Raw genomic sequence first — 19,493 nt, forward strand, 5'->3', positions numbered from 1 at the left:
GAAGAGAGACTGCACCGTCTGGACCCTAAGAGGGCGGTGTCCTTTTACTTGGACAATCCAAGGACTTTCGTTTGGAAGACCAGCTCTTCGTTGGGTTTGCTGGCTGCAAGAAAGGAAGAGCGGTCCATAAAAGAACCTTGTCAAGATGGATCGTCCTCTGCATAAAGATCTACTACTCTTTGGCCGGTAAGGAACCACCAGAGGGTATAATGGCTCTTTCTACAAGGGCTAAGTCATCAACCTCTGCGTTGGCTAGAGGTGTGCCTGTAGAAGATATTTGTAGAGCGGCAACTTGGTCTTCCCTCCACACTTTCGCGAAGCATTACTGCTTGGATTCCGAAGTGAGGAGGGAGGGTCACTTTGCGCGCTCTGTCCTTCAGGATTTCCTGGTTTAGAAGAGTGGACACCCTCCTCCGGGAGTGGGGACTGCTGTGGGACTCTATTCACAAGGTGAGGAATCCACACGGCAGATGTATCTATCAGAAGAACAAGTTACTTACCTTTGGTAACGCTTTTTCTGGTAGATACTATATCTGCCTATGGATTCCTCACTGACCCACCCGCCTCCCCGTTGTCCACTCTTCTATGCCAGAGTTACTGTGATGTAATGTATATATATTTTGTTGTCAAGGAAATGTTCCACTTGCTTTCCTGTTTTTGCTTAACACGGTGTGTTTTGCCTTGATTATTGTGTACTATGTATACTTGTATATTTCTACTGTCATTGGTCCGTCCGTGTGCCTCGATGGCACGGAAAAAAGGGCGGAACTGATGTCATCACGCCGGCGTGGGCCTATTATAGGCGTCGGTGACGTCAGCGGAGTCGCGAGCGAGGTCGTGTCTCTATGACGTCAGGAGTCCACGTCGGCGCGAGGCTACGAAAAAAGAATTTCCGAATGTTGCTGACGCAAGGGGTATTCACAAGGTGAGGAATCCACAGGCAGATATAGTATCTACCAGAAAAAGCGTTACCGAAGGTAAGTAACTTGTTCGTCTGGACCAGCAAGGTCAAGGGGACTCACCAAATGCAGGAGAGTCGGAGCAGGCCCAGATCAAGCAGGCGGGGCCCACTGAAGTCAAAGAAGATCCTCAAGAGGACCCACAGGCCAGAGGCACAGGAGTTGTAAGAGGACCTCGAGCAGCTCACCAAGGATGCAGGCCCATGGTGCAGAGGATGCGGTGAGGACAAAGATCCTGGTAGCCAGAGATGCTAGAGGCTGGAGCTTCTTCTAGCCTGAAGATCGCTGGAAGATAGTCAAAAGCCTTGACAACGCAAGTCGACGCAGTGCACAAGGGCTCTGTTCCAGCGGTTCCGATGGGGAATACTGGCCTCACACTTGCTGAAAAGACAGTCCAGGCCTCGAGGGAGTTGCAGAACCACCACCTGTGTTGCTGAGCCTTTCGGAGTCCGTGGGACTTCAGGAGCAGCGGACCAGTCAGCTTTGTTGTGGTGCCTGCGGGTGCAGGGGAGTGACTCTTTCACTCCAAAGGAGATTACTTTGGGTGTCTTTGATGCCCACAGGCCCGGAGAGAACCTAGGTGAAGCACAGGCACAGATGACACAGAAGACTGGCAGAACAATGAGACCAGGAGCAGCAGGAGTCTTCCTTGATGCAATCTCGTTTCCAGGCGAAGTCCAACGAAGCCCAAGGTTCCCAAACAGTTGAAGTGGGAGTGGTTTCAGATCTGAATCTTGACCAACGACGAATCTGAAGAGCCACCCACTGATAAGCCCTTACGTACCCTAAGGAAAGGGTTGGGACGATTAAGGGATCCCTCCCAGAGGAGGGGATGGACAGAGGGGAGGATACTCCCATGTCATTTGTCCAGTTTCATGCCAGAGTTGGAGCCAACGGTTCCCTGAACTGGCTCAAACTGGAGTATGCAAGGAGGGAACCAAATGTGCCCTTCAAAGCAGTATGGTGGGTGCTGGCAAGCATCCCCACCCCAGCCCAATACACGAAGTCCAGTCTGGGGAGTTGGTCATACCTCCCTGATACAGGAAACCTATTGTTCTACCTTCCCCTGCTCAAGCTAAGCTCAGCAGCAGGAGGGCAGAATCGTGCCTGTGGTCGGCAGCAGCACTAGCTTGCAGTTAGACCCAGAAAGGCTGGTACCGGGAATACAGGTGGACTCCCTAGAGGAGTCCCCCAGTACATAGGATCCTACATCCAACACTGGAATCAATGTTGGGAAAGAATTCCAACATATTTGCTATCAAGCCTGAGCGGTTTTGGTGCAGCCAATATATAGTTAGACATCTTGTAATTGATTTGATGTCCACTATATGTATAAAAGGGCTGACCACACTTACAAAGCCTGGAGAATCGACTCCGGGGTTTGTAGGGGGTGTCTTGCTCATGCCAGGCACCCTTAAACAAATTATAACCTAGCACCCTGCCTTCAGGATTGAAAGGCTTGCCTTAGGGGGGACTTATAGGTTTTAAGTGCAGTGACCTCGGAATTAAGGAGATTTGTATCTGTTGTGAGTGGTGCTAGCACCAGCTCACACAGGCTGCAATGGCAGGCCTATAGTCACAGTTTAAGTGGTCTCCCCTGGGTGGCATAATACATGCTGCAGCCCAAGGGAGACCCCTGGTGTACCTGTGCCCTTGGTATCTTAGTACCATACACTAAGGACTTAGAAGTGAACACCAGTAACCAATTGGAAAGGTACCAAAGTCCTTACCATAGTCTAATTACGGGAGAGAGCACAGTAACTGGGGTCCTGGTTAGCAGGATCCTAATCAGACTAGTCAGAAAACAGAATAACACCAGCAAACAGTGAGGGTAACCATGAAAGCAGATCCTACTTTCCTACAATGACTAAGAATGCACAGCCAGGTATAATAACATAAGGGTAATTGGCTTGCCTGGAAATATATAAGAAAACTCAATGGCATATTTTTTAGAGGGACTGGCTACAGGACACGGTGACACTGGATGGCCTCACTACATTCTACGCACTTGAGCGAGCACATGGAGAGCCAGCACTGCCCCCTAGGCCTGGTGCACCATGACAACCGGAGGTCAAAAGACTATTACATTTCCAGGACAGGGACCACCTCTTACCGCAGGCCAGGACAGCTTGTCCCTTTGTAGTAGATACTTAAATGGTATCTATAAACCCTGACTAAGCAATGTTAGTTCAAACTCCGCGCATGTCGGTCTCGGCTGTGAAGAAGCAGTTGCGCGAGCTGTATCTGCAATATGCTTTGCTATTTCAAGTTTGCCTGAGGATGTAAATGGAGCAAAATTTATTTATTTATTTATTTAACGATTTGTAGAGCGCCTGGTGACCCGGAGGCATCCCCGCGCTGTGAGAATTTGAGATGGCCAAAGGGGGAAGTGGGCTTATTTTGGGAAGAGAAGGGTTTTAAGCTGTTTGCGGAAGCGTAAGTAGCAGGGTTCCAGCCGCAAACAGCGGGGGAGCGAGTTCCAGCGTGAGGATGCTTTTACTGAGAAACGCCGCCCTCCAGTGCGTACCCTCCTGAATTTGGGGACAGTAGCCAGATGCTCAGTGTCCGAGCGCAGGGCTCTTGAGGCTTTGTACGGGGTGACCATGTCTCTAAGAATGGAGGGGCCTTGACCCTTAAGGAGTTTGTGGGCGATGCACATTGCCTTAAACTCGATCCTCTCTCGTACTGGCAGCCAGTGGAGAGTCTTGAGCGCTGGTTTGGCAGAGGCTCTAGAGGGAAGGCTCATCAGCAGTCGGGCAGCCGCATTTTGGGTACGTTGAAGCTTGGTCAGAGTATTTTCGGGGGCTCCTAAGTAGACGGCATTGCAGTAGTCCAATCGTGCAAGGATCAATCCTTGAACCAGGAGTTTCCTAGATGGGGGAGGAAGCAGCGGAAGGATCTTACGGACTGATCGCATGAGTCCGAAGCAGGTTCCCGCTGTTTTTGTTGCCTGGGTTTTCATAGACAGGTCTGGTTCGAGCCAGACCCCCAGACTCTTGATTTCCTTCTTCGGGCGGGCACCTCACCCATAGCAACGGGCCAAACAGAAGGTGGAATTGCTGACCATTTCTTGCCCATCAGCATGACTTCCGTTTTAGACCCGTTGAGTTTGAGTGAGGACTCGCACATCCAAAGGTGGATTTCCTGGAGGCAGTGCAGGAGGTTGTCTGGGCAGTGGTCAAGGTGTGAGAGCGAGAGGACCAGTTGCGTGTCGTCCGCATAGCTCACAATCTTGATACCGAAGGGGGAAACTATGTCCTCTAAAGGGGCCATATAGGCATTAAATAGGGTGGGACTAAGTGAGGACCCCTGGGGCACCCCACTAGTCAGAGGCAGAGAATTAGAGCGGGACTTGCCATCCCAGACCTGGAAGGAGCGGCCCGACAGAAATGACTCTATCCATGCCAGCGCGGTGCCCCCGAGTCCCGCCCTGGCCAGCCGGTGAAGCAAGACCCGGTGGTTCACCGTGTCAAAGGCTGCACTCAGGTCAGGAGGATCACTGCCACTGACCCCCCTGAGTCTAGAATGCACCTTGCCTCCTCGATGACTGCGAGAAGGGCGATGTCCGTGCCTTGGCCGGGACGGAATCCAGTTTGGGACTGACGCAACAGGTTATTGGATTCCAGGAACTGGGATAACTGGGCGTTGACCAGTTTCTCGGCCATTTTGCTGATGCCCGGGAGGAGCGAGATCGGTCTGTAGTTGGCCAGATCGGTGGGGTCTAGTTGTTTTTTTTTTAAGAAGGGCTTTCACTACCGCTCCCTTCCAACTAGGAGGGACGGAGCCTTGGGACAGCGAGGTGTTGATCAGCTCCATGATTGGGGACACAATCGCAGGGGCAACTGCTTGCAGGAACCTCATGGGAGCGGGGTCACACGGGGAGCCGCTTTTTACCTTGGCCAGAGTCTTTCTGACCTCGTCCAGCGAAACCGCCCTAAAAGCGGTCAGCTGTGGGTGGGAGGTGTCTCCTGGCCGGGTGGCAGGCGCAGCGTTGTCCCTATCGGTTAGCTGGGTAGGCTGCGGGAGTGAGGCTAGGATATGGGAGATTTTGGAGTCAAAATAGTTTGCAAGTTCATTGCTCCTGTCTGGAAGGGTCCTGTGGGGGGGTTGTGGTATTTTTAGAAGCTCTTTGGCAATGAGGTAGGATTCCCTCGCCGAGTTGGTGGCACTTTTATCCTCTCATCGTAGTAAGAGGCTTTGGTGCGTTTCAGAGCAGATTTATATGCTCTCACCGACCCTCGGTAGGTTTCCTTACTAGAATGGAGCCAGTCCTTCCTCCACAGTCGCTCCGCTTTTTTACATTCCTTGCGGAGGGTTCTGAGCTCCGGGCTGAACCAGGGGGCTGACCCTGTCGTTCCGCTTTTATCTTCGCGGGTTTTTATAGGGAGGATGGAATCGAGAGAGTTGGAGATCCACTTCCTAAAATTGCTGTCTGCTATGATAGGATCCCCTGAGGGAGCGGGGGTAGTTGATTCCAGGGCTCCGGCCCAGTCCTCTGTCGAGAGTCTGGACATGCCCTGTCTTGGATATACGTGACCGGCTTGTGGGGCTTCCTAAATTCTCCTGGCCAAAATGTGTTCCTCTTAACTGATTCTGCCAAAGCTTGGTCCTAGATTGAAAGCTGCAACGCTGGGGTCTAAGATAGGGTGATGGAGAGTCTTGTCAAGAGCCACTAGTGGATAAAAGCCAAAGCCTATTTTGGAAGATATCCTTTTCATATGTTACATTCTTGGGCTCCGGGCGACTAGTGCCCTGCTGGTCATCGCAGTTGTTAGTGGCTCTTTATTTCTTGCTCCTTCCCCCACAGCATCTACTGGTGGGACCTACACAGACCGTGCAGGAGGTGTGGAAACAGTTTTATTTGTCATGAGTTTAGACAGGTTGCGTGGTCATCGCAGTCCTGGAAGGGAGTTGTTAGGGAGATGTGCATTTGTTAATGGATTATTGAATGTTATGGGTAGATAGATAATGGTGCTGGGTATGTGTACTTAAGGGGTGTGGCCTTTCTGGAGCATATATGTATTTTTGATTGATGGCTGTGACAACACAGACCCTGGGTCAAGTTAACTTAACATGCAATGTGTGCGGTCTCAGCAATCATAGTACGCTCTATAATGTGCAAGCAAACAGAAAGAGATCAAGAGTATATATAGCTTTTTGAAAGGGACACACCTAATACAATCTTAGTAGCAAGCTTTAGAAGAGACATGGCCTCATTTACTACATCACTTACTCGGTGTTTGCCTGTAGGGTGTTGATCTGGATGAAACCGGGCATGCATTCCAGCCCCTGAAAAACTTAATTGACCCTAAGGAAGGTATATTTTAGTAATGGGCAGGCTGGAGGGAAGGATATTGTGCCGGTCAACATCTGTTCCCTGAATGTAGACCAACTGGCATTTCTGAAAAGAATGTACCCTCCCCTGACCGCAAAACTGGATTTCCCAAGAGTTATTGGGTGAGATTTTAACTGTTTGATGGATGTCGACATGGACAGGCCTTCACCCTCCTATTCCTGTGTCTGGAAAGTGTAGGATGGCTAAGGCTGGCTAAGGCTTTTGGTAAGTGGGTGATCCATTGGGACACAGTGAATAGCTTGAGGGCCCTTAAACCCAGGGGAAAGGAATACTCTTTATTATTAAGGTTTACACAACCTACATGTTCGGCTGGATAAATTCCTATGGTGTCCACTGCTGCTGTTAAATGCTAGGTGAGTCGAATACTTGGCCTGGACTTACTCTGATCACAAACACAATCCATTCATTATGACGGTACAGTGGGATTCCCCTTAGGGGGCACATCCCAACCTGAAGGTAGTGTCACGGTCCTTGAGGATGTCATTTTTAGGGATTCGCGGGGAGGAGGGGGGGATGAGGGGGCGTGTCATTACTCAATATTTTACCGAAAACACGGGCACGGCATCCTCCAGTGTGAATGGGACTTCAAGTGGGGGCGACTGCATTGCTGCCAGGAAGGGGTGAGAGCACAGCTATATGAAGATGTTACTAAACAAGAGAAGTTAAACGCCATGAATGGGAATGTGGCAAGGGGCGGTGGTACCCGGGAGCACCGTGCAACAGAAAGGGAAAATGTATGTTGTTATTGGACAGATTAAGGGGATATGTGTACCGGGCCTAGATCTTGAAAGCCCACAATGAGCTTGATAAAGTAGGGAGATTACTGGCTTGGCAGGTTAGTCAGGAACAAAGATTACTCAGATCATGTATCACCACATGGAGGGGGCCAGTCGGTGTATTTCCATTCCAACTTAAATGCTGCCTTAAAGCTTACTATGATTGCTTTTATGCAGCTAGGAACACCAATTCCACACAAGAGTTAGATAGCTGTGTCATGCATGCCCCCCCCCCCCCCAAACGAGCTCTCAAAAGAAGGCAATATCTTCGGGATCGTAGATAATTAAACAAGAGGTGAAGGCAGCGATAGAAGAATTGACTACAGGGAAGGTTTCTGGAATTGATGGCTTACTGATTTAATTCCATGCAGCATATGTGGCCGTTCTAGCCCCCGAAATGCCAATGGTCTTTAATGTATTCAGGACTGAAGGATCCCTTCCACAATCAATGAGAAAGGCAGTCATTGTTTCCCTCCTTAAAAAAACAAAGAAAGATCCTGCACAAGTATCCTTTTACCATCATTTGTCAATGCCTAATGTTGACCATAAAATCCCCCCTAGGGTGAGCAACTTTGTTCACCCAGAGTAATTTGGGTTTATTCCTAGGGGCAGTACTATGCCCACTATAAGAATTTTATACAAGTATTGGATGATTCCCTGACTGCCAGTTCTCTGGCCTTGGTGCCATCCCTTTGTATTGAAAAGGCCTTTGCCTCCCTTTGGTGCGACTTCTTGTACGCAGCAATGCGGATATGGGGCTGGGCCAAAACGGCTTGAGGTGGACCAAGTTATTTACACTGTGCCTTTGGCTAGAGTTGGAATGGCCTCTACAACGTCAGATGCATGTATTTTGAGCAGGGGCACGAGACAGCGGTGCCCTCTTTCACTGTATTATTTGGTTTGGCAATGGAGCCGGTCGCATTGACAATTTTGACCGGGTTTACTGCTACCAGGAGATACCAGTCGATGGGCATAAACTATACATATCACTCTACGCATATGACTTGCATAGACCCTGCCGATCTTGGTTTTAGACAGGATTGCCTTGTCGAAAATTATCAGGCTGCCGAAACTGCTATATTTTTTCACCACTCTTCCCATACTTATCCTTAAATCGGTGTTCTGTGAAATAGGTACAATGTTGGTGGTGTTACGCTTTGATGGAAAAATGGCCAGGATAGCATTAATGAAACTGAAACTTCAAACAGATGAGGGAGGCTTCACAGCCACCAGTTTTGAGCTCTGTTATTTAGCTGCTCAGCTACAGTGGTCATGCAGATGGCATGCGGCCACCTGGGAGTTGGCAGCCATGAATCCTCCCCTAGGACTTACTTGTCATCATTGTTACTTAGCCCCTTTCGGAAATCACTTATCAAGGAAAGAGGCATTTTGATTTGGGCATTGCAGTTTGTCTTGTCACATGTATTACAAAGAATGCATACAAATCTGACTTATACTGAAGAAATACCCAGACCATCCTTAATGGCTTGGCCACCTCAATGAAACTGGACGGGATCACATTAGTGGGCTGAGAAGTGCCTTATAGTATTGGGCATCCTGTTTTCAGGGGCGCTAGCATGGATTTACAAGAACTATGCAAGGAATATGACCTAAGACAGGGACACTTTCTAGTGATTTAATGGGGATGGTATGGTAGTGGTGGAACAAGGGAGCAAAGGAGCCCCCCCGAGTAGTAGTGTCTGCAATACATTTGCTTCATTAATGGCAGTACCAGAGAAATTACGCTCCTGTACCACTCACCCTTGGGAGCTGTGCCTCTTGGTGTTACGTACTAAATGGACAGCAGATATGGGAGTATAAATTGCTGATGCTGACTGGTCAACTATATTAAACGCTCCTATAAAGTCTTAAGAAGGGTATGGTTTAAACTGATTCATATCTATTACTTGCACAGTGTATATATTTCCTAAAAGGATCAATCACCTATTCCCTGATGCAAAAGCAGAGTGCTGCAGGTGCATGTATGTGAGCGCAGACTTCTACGGTATGGTTTAGAGTTGCTCATTGCTTAGGGTTTCAGGAAACAGTACTCCGGATTATTAACAGCACTATGAAGCATGACATTCCCTTTACACCAATGGTGTGCCTTTTGGGTGATTTCACTAGAACTAAGGTTAATTTGGTGACAAGTAGATGTACAGATCTGTAACTGGTAGTAGCTAAGCCCCAGGAAGCTGTGAATTGTAAGAGTTCGACAGGCCCTGATCTGGAAAGGTGGAGGGGGGAATTCACTATTTATACCAAATGTGATCCTTAATAGGATAAATGTGTCTGCACCAGGTTGTGATTGCGCTAACATGGAGTGCAATTGTAGAGTCTTGCCCAATCTTAGAACGTAATAGCCAGCTGCAGGTGCCATGTTGTCTCACCCTAACTAGTCTGGTTAAAGTGGCCTGTAACTACCAGGTGGCGTTGGCCTACCCCACTCAGACACTGTCATGAATCTTACCGAGATATGATAGCATATTGCAGGACTAACATGATCTATGCTCTGCACCCCTGCTTCAATTGTTTGGGCTGACCACAGGCACGGTGCAAGACACGATATACAAAAGGACATATGTATCTATGTATCATGATTTAGTTTGAAACACTGTTGTTCTGCACTATTTTGCATTGTACAGCTGTTTGGTATAAATGCAAACGCTACTTTGACATGTGAGATATTGTGAAATAGAATACTCTTCTGTACTATTGTGCGTTATAAGATTATTAAACTAATTAATTTTTTTTTTGTAAAACATTATTCGTGCCGTGTGCATTGTCTGCCCTTTAGTCACCACTGGGGAGAAAACTGCTTTACACCTGATGCAGATCGTGTGTAGTTAAGAAAGACATTTTTTACTTATCCTGTAAGCATCTGTTCGAAGCATGTAGTGTGTTGGTAATGATGGCACATGTTTTACTTTACCACTCTTCAACAACTTAGTGTACCCAGTACATCACAGTAGGCTTACTATACACTCAGCTTTTGCCTTTCACCCGTTGAGCGTAAACCATCTATTGTGGAGTTTGTGCCTATGCACATTGTAAAATAAAGGTGGTGTTACCGCATATCCCACGACTCAAAGCTTCTTTGGGGGTAAACACTTGTAATATTGGAGCCCAACACTAGATTTCCGGGCATGTGAATCTACTGCGCTACACGCTAGGACCATAAATGTACTGGGTAAGTAGCATTTTCCTTTCCAGAGAACTAGATAATTACATCCTTTGGAAATAATTAAGCTGCATTTCTTGTATCACCTTTTGCGTATGCATAGGTCATAGTTGTTTTTGCATTCCTTCTAGGGCTTCTTACAGTGGATCCAAATAAAAGAATTAAAATGAACAGCTTGAGGTACAACGAATGGCTTCAGGATGGCAGTCAGCTTTCGTCAAATCCGTTAATGACTCCGGATATCCTTGGCTCTTCTGGTGCTGTTGTACACACTTGTGTTAAAGCAACATTTCATGTAAGCTTAAACATCTTTAAACTACCTACCTGTGGGTTCAATTAACTGCTGTAAAATCTTTTACTAATGGCTACTGACACCACAGTCCTCCTCACATTGAACATTCTTATCATACTTCTGACAGAATTAAGAAGTTTTCAGCAATGTCCGGTCACCAGCATTAAGTGGTTCTGTGCCAGCTGCAGCTATTCTTCTGCAAGATGTCATACCATATGCAGCACAGCGGGTCCCTAGCGACGCAGTTGGTTAGATCAGAGAACTTTTCTTAACACTTCACAAATGCCAAAATCCAGAGTTAGTCCAGTTTTCTCAGATTCTCAGAGATTTTTGCTTTCATATCCTCACTGTCTATTCCATAATCCACAGATTTCTGTAAATGACCCTCGCTGCTGGATTTGCTTAGGCCCGACCTGACTCTTGCATGTAAGACTTGTACCGCTTGCAAAATTAGGCCAATCTTTTTTTGGACTTCCCGTGCAAGAGAAAAGAGAAATCTAGGTCTTCCCCCAAGGAGCTATTCTGTCTTAATGGAAGAGTGCCTTGCAATAAGCACAGACATCATAACGAGCACAAGAGTCACATCTTCTTGGACCATGATCACAGCAGCAAACATCATAAAAAGAGGATTAGGAGGCATGCTCATTCTTCCTCATGTGTTACCAGTAGTCCACCCACAGGTGTCTGCACCCAGGGCATTTCAACAACAGGTACAGTCTTTCCAGGAGGTTATGTGTGTCATTTTAATTTCCTAAGGCTGAAAGCCCCCTAGAGACTCTGGAGCCTCTATTGGTCCCTTGCCCCCAGCAGCAGGATGAGGAAGGAAGTGCTCCTGGATGTGCAGAGTGTTGGAAACATGGCCAAGACAATTTTGGCTGAGCAGGCACTGACAGCAAGTCGAAAGAGGCATACAGAGAGATATGGAGACAAATCGCCAAGAGTCAGACTATGCCAAATATTGAGAGCTTTTTTGTCCAAGCAACGTTAGAGCTTGCAAAATCATTGCAGTCAGTGGAACAGATAAAGACTTTATCTCTGAGGAAACTACCCAGGAGCCTTCTATCCTGGTATAGGTGAGCCACCTTATGTTAAATTCAGGGGGTCAAGGCAGAACAGATTGGCCCTGATTTGAGGAGTGGAAGGGGAGCATGTGCTGTTTCAGAAAGATCAATTCTATATAGTCTTGTGTGTGTGTGTGTGTATAGTGGAGGGGGAGAATGGTAGAAACTGTAGTGGGTTGTGCATATGCCATTGCAGGGAGATTCATGACACTGGGGGAGCAGAGAAAACTGCTCTCTGCAATTAACTTATTTGACTGTAGTTGGAGGAGTTTATGGCACAGTTGATGAGTGTGAGACTTAGAGGATATAGGGGTTTGCATGGTTTATCTGCGGAGAAAAGATAAATGTGGTAGAATTGGTCAGACCAATTTTTGGATGTAGTATGGAAGGGAGAACCAAGAGTGAGATTGGCTAGTGTCTGAGAAGGTTAAGCACCTATTAGAAGAGCTTAGATTATGACCAGCTTCCCAGTTGACTGAAAGTGCATGGAGCACCCTTGGTTGGAAACATTTGGTATGCTGAGATTTTTTTTTTCTTCATTGTTTATATAGTGCAAACTTGATCCAAGGGCATTGGAGTGCTTTACATGAGAAGCAGTTATACTGCACAAGGTCATATTTTTTGTTTGTTTGTTTTTGTGGTTTTTTTCAGGCATGGGCAAATGTAAGTGTTTTTGCTCAGAATCACAGGATGTTGAGCCTACAGTGGAACTTGGACATGGTTTTCCAGTTCCAGAGTCAGAAGCTCTGGCGTGAACGCCACATCCTCTCCTATGCTGGACCCTGAAGGGGAACTCGCTTCTAAAGTTTCTATAAGGTGAAATGAACATTTCAAGCAGAATCATCTAGGCAGCTTGAAGAGTCTCTCACCTGAAGTAATTTGGTGGTTCTAAGTAGAGAAACCCATTGTACATGTTGTGCCACTGACCTTGGTGTCTTGGGAACTAGTTCTGGTGAAAATAGCCTACAAAAATATTATTTGAAAAATATTTAGGCTATCCTGTTTAAGTGTAAACCAATAATAGCTGATAAAACCCCAATGAAATGGAAACAGTTCTCATTGGTGCAAACATATAAACACTGATGAGCAGTTCTCCACAACCCCAAACTAAAATGCCATTAAAAGAAAGGAAGTGAGGGAGGAGGAGCCATTTCTATTTCGTCCATAAGGGTCCAATACAATATAACTTTGTTTTACAAAGTAGCAGCAAGAAAGGCTGGTGTAGGATTGAAACAAGCATTTACAATGCAATAGGTCTCGCTTAGAGAAGCAAGGTTGGTAGTAAAAGAGGTGCACGTACTGCCAGCCTTGCTTCTCGTAAGCAAGGACTATAAGTACAAAGTGTGTGTTTACGCACCACTTGCAGGTTTTCAAAACACATAAATAAAAGGCATAGTCATTTATAGTGCCAATAGCTCAAATCCTTCCAAATGCGAGACCTATTGCATTGAAAATGGTGAGAGGAAGAATTGAAAGATAAATAGAGGAGAGAAAGAGGAAGAATAGAAAGGGCGACAGAGAACGTGCAAAACTGGAAGAAATTAATATCTGGGAACGGTGAAATTTCTGGAAAATACATGGAAACTAGGGTGAAAAAGAAAAGGAGTGAAGGGGAGAAAGTAAAAACTGACTGAGAAACAAAATGCAAACTGATGTTTGTCAAATAAAAAAAGAGAACGCTTGAGAACTAAAAGGTTAGGTAATGATAGAAATGAAAAGTAGAAAGACAAGTCACACAGTCACTCTTAGTACTTAATTTGAGTTGCAGGTGGTGGGCACTGAAGCTCAAATTCGGCCTGGGAATTTAAAGCATGGGCCCAGATCAAGAGATACGGAAAAAAAAGTGAGAAAGATGCCGGAGAAATACAGGGATACAGTAACAAAGTGAGAAAGAAGGGATGAGAACGAACCAGAAAGGGCGAGAGAAAGAGGCAAGAAGTATAAGATGTTAGAAGAAAGGGACGGGAGGTAGAAACAAGCCTGTGTACCACCCTTGGTAATAGGCAACCCAGGCGACGGAGTCCTAGAACAAAGCATTTGACCCGAACAGAGAGCACTAACCTTTCTATGAAGAGCAGATGCGCTGGCTGAAGTTGTTTTCATGTTCTTAAGAACTCTTACTAACTCCCTCCCTGTTTTGCGGCTCTACCAACCGAAAAAGGTATAAACATGCAGAAGTCTCCAGAGGAGAATAATAGTCGGTAAAGTCAGTGGTCTGAGTGGTGATAATTAGCGTCTGACAAGATGATCTGATCACGGTGGGAAGGCACGGACACTTTCATGGTAAGGGCCGCTCTAGCTTACTCTGTCCTTGAACCCACCTTCAGTTCATATATTTCTGGTAATGACAAATCCACAGAGTTACGGAGGAATGATCAATTTGGTGCACAATTCCCATGTTGAATCAGCTCCACTATTTAGTGCCTCACCGTACCAGATCGCCATCTCGGCCCTGCGCAAGCACATGATACCATGAGCCCGGTTCACACTTCACAGATGAGACAGAAAAACAAGAAGCCGAAAGACCGCAAATCCCGGATGGTAAACACATGGCGCCCCAAGGGTGTAAACGAGCCTTCAGACAGCACGCTGGGCTGGATTTGTTGACACCATCACAACTGCATTAGTGTGTATTAAAGTGAGTACAGCATGGAAGAGCCTCAGGATGACAGACAGGATACGTACTGTGTCAACATTTTACACACAGCATTCTCAGAACACTAGTTAGAAGTCACTGTCCTATATGTTTCAGCCTGCACGAAATAACAAATACTCCTTTTTTTTTTTTTTTTTTGTGCAGTTTTTTTATATAGCGCGAACTAGACCCGAACCGAATCAGGTATCAGAGCGCTTTACATAGCACCAGTTACGTTACATGAGGACACACTTTTTTTTTTTTTAGGCACGGGGAGATTAAGTGATTTGCCCAGAATCACAGGAGGTTTTTGGCGACGTTACCGAGACTCGAACACAGATCCCCAGGTCCGAGGTCGAGCGCCTTAGCTGTTAGGCCAACCCCTCTCCCCTTAAAAGGTGGCTGTATTCAAAGTATGAACTACAAAAGAGAAGAGGGCTTTGTCATGACATTAATACCACAGGCCCCAAGCCCCTTTCTTGTACGACTCCGCAGGAGCAGGGTGGTGTGCCAGGCCTGGCTTGAAATTGTGCAGCTACGACTAACGCCTTAGCCTCCACTTACAGGCGCTCCATTATATGAATGGGCCCGTAAACCCATATTGCAGTATTTCGCTCAGAATGGGGTGGCTGGGAATAGGTTATTAAGGATGTCTGCACAGAAAAGCACAGGTTTTATAAATGACTCTATGATAATGGACATGCAGCCCGGATCTCTTCTCTGTAACCTACAGCGTCTGCTGCGCTGTTTTGAAGGAACGCAACGAGCACCAATTTAACAATATACTGACTATTGGATCATTTTAAATCTTGAATATCTTTGTCGTTATGAACTGTGTGTTATATGATTACAATTGTAATTTTTAAGAAATATGCATTGATATTTATTTTAATTCATTTTTAATTGCCTTTTTGGGTCCCACTTTAACATTTTGTTGTGGATATTTGCACTTTTTATGAATGAATTAGTATATGATGAGATCAAGAATATAAAGTCTTCCAAGAGAAGTTGCTTTTAATTACAATAATTTCATAAGAATCTTAGCCAATATGTACTATCACATTTACTCACAGACACAGAATGGATTGAACCCTTTGATACATCAACCCTCTTTTCTAACAAGTCTATATTGATAGCCGGTCAAGTGCTAAGTACTCCAGGCTTTAAACATGCAATGCAAGGTGTAGTGACAGGTAGCATTGAAAAGAATGTTGTCACCATGCACATGGAATAGTGGTGGGAACATGACCCAAGACTTTCCACATACTAAAATAATTCATAGCTGCAAGTTGTCCCGTTATTATGTGGGATACCCTCAGCTAATCCTGGCTTTCCACCCAACTGCACTTTACTGCTGGAGTTTCCAAGCCCATAGTTACATGGTAACATAGGACCACTTCAATATAATCAGGCAAAGACTGCAGAAAGCAGTGGTAAGTATGCTAAAAGTATGTTTCAGGTGCCTTAGAATGCAGAGCTGCAAGTTAGTCTGGTGTAATTCAAAATTGTAGAGGTTTCACATGTTACCATGCTGTTGGCAGCATTGATCACTCCTGCAATGTCATAATATTCAATAAGGAGTAGGCGAATGACTCCCAAACCTGTCCAGGCTTTTGTATATTAAAACACTGAATAGAACACTCTTCATCCCGGTGAGATCCAGAATTGAATTTAAGAGCATGTGCATCGCACACCGATCCTACTGGGGTACAGGCCCCTCTATTAACTCACCCCTGATGAAAGCCTATCTACCCTCCCGCCCACTCAGGTCTACAACCTCCCACCTCGCCTCAGTACCACGCATTAGGAAGGCCAGATGTGGAGGCCGCTCGCTTTCTTACAACCTGGCTAGGATCTGGAACTCCCTTCCCCTCCCTATCAGATCAGAACCTAACCTTCTCACCTTCCGTAAACTATTAAAAACTTGGCTCTTCAGCAAAATTCCAATCTAACTTTTCACTCAGCTTCTCTTACTCCAGCCTCTCCAGCCCAACTCACTCTTTTCTATAGCGCTGGGACGCCCCTGGGTAGCCAACGCGCTTTACAAATCATCAATTCAATTCAATTCAATTCAATTCATTTTGTTTAATCCATTAGTAGTCCTGTAAACCAGACAGAGTCCTGATGGAGAGAGCCTGAGCTACAAGACCAACTAAAATAAAGCCCATTGGACAAACTGCCAGTGAGAAAACAATACATACCCTGCATTCCCTCTTAATAGATTAAATATGTGCTTTATAACAATTAAACCAATAGTAAAACAATATGTTTTATAAACACAGGAAATCACATTTTTGTCTATTTTGGGGGTTAGGCAGATGAACAAACACTGATGGCCACTAATTTCAAAAGGAGGTTTGGAAAACATCAAGAAAAGACCACTGAAATCCACAAAACTTTAACCACTAAAACAGAATAGCATACCTATATTCATAGATTATCTTGGGACCATCCTTCGTGTCCAAATGCCCTTTGGTAAATGTTTTTTGTTTGTTCATAAAAGACTTCTTCCTGATGTTTGCTCCTGCTAATGAGTTAAGGGAAATGCACTTTCAAGAGCAGGTCTCCAACTCTGCCAAAGTTGATATTTATACGTGGCCAACAGTGATGAATTGCCTCAGTATTCTAAGCTAGTAGATTGCGTTTGCACCTTGAAAAATGTACAAATGAAGCTAGACACGACTATTAACATTTTACTGCACTTCGAGTGTAGGTTTAGGGAATCTAAAGGGTGTAAACTTTAGCTGTGTGTAGAGTTTAGCCTAAGGACGGGAGCAGCATGTGATGGAGGAGGCAAAAGGAAGAAGCATCCATGGGTATATGAAGACAACGTAGCTAATAATGCAGTTTTGGAGGGAGCCAAAGAAAGCATTGCTTAAGTGGGTACCCATAGGTGGCGTGGTGGAACTGTCCCCCAAATTCCACATATGAGCCAGTATGAGCAAAGTAAGTGGCCATCGTGTAGGGCACACTGATGAATAGTGGTGTTCACCAGTCAGTGAAAAATTGATGGGGAGCACCCCTGCCCCTCCTTCTCCCCACCCATCTTTCCAAAATGAAATGTGCCTTGGAACTGTTCTAGATGTTAGCCACCTAACAGAGCAATTGTTGTGTCAAATTTGACACGAAAGCACTGATGGATATACCACATTGGCTTTCAGTGGTGCTGTTCACTTTGTTAGTGTTAATTTACAGATTGCATGTCCCTGTCATTTGCTAGTCAGCACTAAGCAAATTCCAGGTAGTACATTGGACATGATGTTAGATTGAGTGGTGCTTTTGCCATAGTTAAAGTCCTTGATGGATAGCATTGGTCATTACTGGCTCCCTTTAATCTTTTGTTTTCTAAAAGAGAAGAAACAATCTCTCAGTAAAGTCATGAATACAGATATTAGCCTCACATTTGACGACATTACTCAACTAATTGACCATCTCAACAAACAACTCTCAAATTCCTAGGATACAGCTAACAAACACATACTGCATGAAAATACATGCATGTATCAGGAACAGTTGATGCTGAACGCCTCCCAAAAACCATCTCTAGATTTTATTCATACTATGAATTGACAGACGTCTATTAGCAAAGTGTTCTACTTAAGGGGGTGAACATTTTGTTCTCATCCTTCAAGATGCATTGGCATGGGTGAGGCAATAAAAAGTATCCTGTTCCACCCACTACCGTATTGAGTGATTTTTACAAAAGTCTTTGTGAACTATACCTCTATTATATTAGCACCCAACGAACAAGTCAGTAACTTGTTGCTGCCAACCTCTAGGTACCTGTGTAGGTTGAAAGTCACCACCAATATCTGTTGTCCACCTAATAGGATCCTTGAGTGGGCCTCCTCTAACAAGTCCCTGGATTCCTACATCACACTCTACCAGAGTCATGCTGTACTATTCTGTAGTAGGGGATCTCTGTGTATAATCATAATCTAGTGAATAGTCCCGCCCATGTGCGTGGACCCCGGCAATCAAAAATAATCTCTTAAGTTGTCAGAAAATTGCAGAACTGCAAAGACACTTAAGAGAAAATGTAAAGACAAATAATGCAGCCTATATTCACAGGCTACACTGTCCAGTACTTCAACTAGAAAATTCCACCAAAAATCCACAAACAGCAAAGCCTGTCCAGATTTCCCTTGCTTTAACAGCAAACACCCTCAGAAATGATAGAGAGGAAGGCATGGACAGACAAGCCCCATAGGCTGCCATTATGTGGCTTAAATAGGGTACTGTGCCTTTAAGAGAACTTTCCAGAACTTCTCCCAGTATCCCAGAATGCATAGCAGGTCCCTCTCACTTTCAGTTCTTTTTTCCGGCTCCTGCTTACAGGACCCTGTGCATTGAGCTCTCCCTTTTTCAAGGGTTTATTGAACTTTTTTGCACTTTTTGGATTTAAGTGTTCTCATTTGATTCTTGGTGTTTCCTTTTCACTTCTGTGTGTTTGTTCAGGCTTTTAGGGATCTAAAATGCCTGCTTTATTCGACAAGTGCCCAGCATGTGGAAGGAAGAAGGCCAAGACTGATTCACACGACATCTGCATTCTTTGCCTCCCTGATGATCATGTCCCTGAAGATTGTGACATCTGCCAGACCTTTTCTACAAGGACCCTGAGGGAAAGGCAGAAGATTAGGCTCCAAGGCCTGGAAGAGAGGCGACTGCAGGCTGCAGGTGGGTCTGGGCGCTCCCTCTGCCCCTGCTGAGGCCTTTGGGGGGCTCCCCAGAGGCAGGAAGACCAGCAAAAGGTCCCGGTCTCCGTCGACGTCGATAGCATCGACGACGACGTCGAGAGGGATGACGACGGTGTGTTCCCCTTCTCCCCGGGGCTCCGGGTCGAGACAGCGTGGAATATCGACGTCGAGAGGCCTGGCTAGTCCGCCGTCGACGAAGACACCGGCGCTCGCCGTCGAAGCGACACCGCCGGTCGCCGTCGACCAGTTCGACGTCGAGGGGATCCTCGGCGTCGAGGACCGTGAGGAAGTGGTCGTCAAGGAGAAAGAGTCGACGCTCGCCGTCGAGGTCTGACCGCTCGTCGTCGAGGGGGCGACGTTCGTCGTCGAGGAAGAAACACTCGACGTCGAGGAGACGGCGTTCGACGCCAGAGTCGAGGGATCGCCGTTCCACGCCTGAAAAACGACGCTCGACGTCGAGCAGGAAGAGATCAGCGTCACCGACGATCTCAACCTCCTCTAAGAGGCGCAGGAGGGATTTTGGCGCCAAAAGTCAC

At 46.0% G+C, this 19,493-nt stretch overlaps 1 protein-coding gene across 2 annotated transcripts in view; it reads left to right on the forward strand.

Moving 5' to 3' along the window:
* RPS6KA5 (ribosomal protein S6 kinase A5) overlaps positions 1 to 19,493 on the forward strand; it is a 628,800-nt gene that overhangs the window by 590,725 nt on the left and 18,582 nt on the right. For both annotated transcript variants that reach the window (XM_078660052.1, XM_078660053.1), the window contains exon 16: positions 10,404 to 10,567. In XM_078660052.1, the coding sequence (XP_078516178.1) occupies positions 10,404 to 10,567 (164 nt within the window). The remainder of the gene's footprint in view (positions 1 to 10,403; positions 10,568 to 19,493) is intronic.

Source organism: Lissotriton helveticus, chromosome 9, assembly GCF_964261635.1.
Source record: "Lissotriton helveticus chromosome 9, aLisHel1.1, whole genome shotgun sequence".
NCBI classification, from domain to species: domain Eukaryota; kingdom Metazoa; phylum Chordata; class Amphibia; order Caudata; family Salamandridae; genus Lissotriton; species Lissotriton helveticus.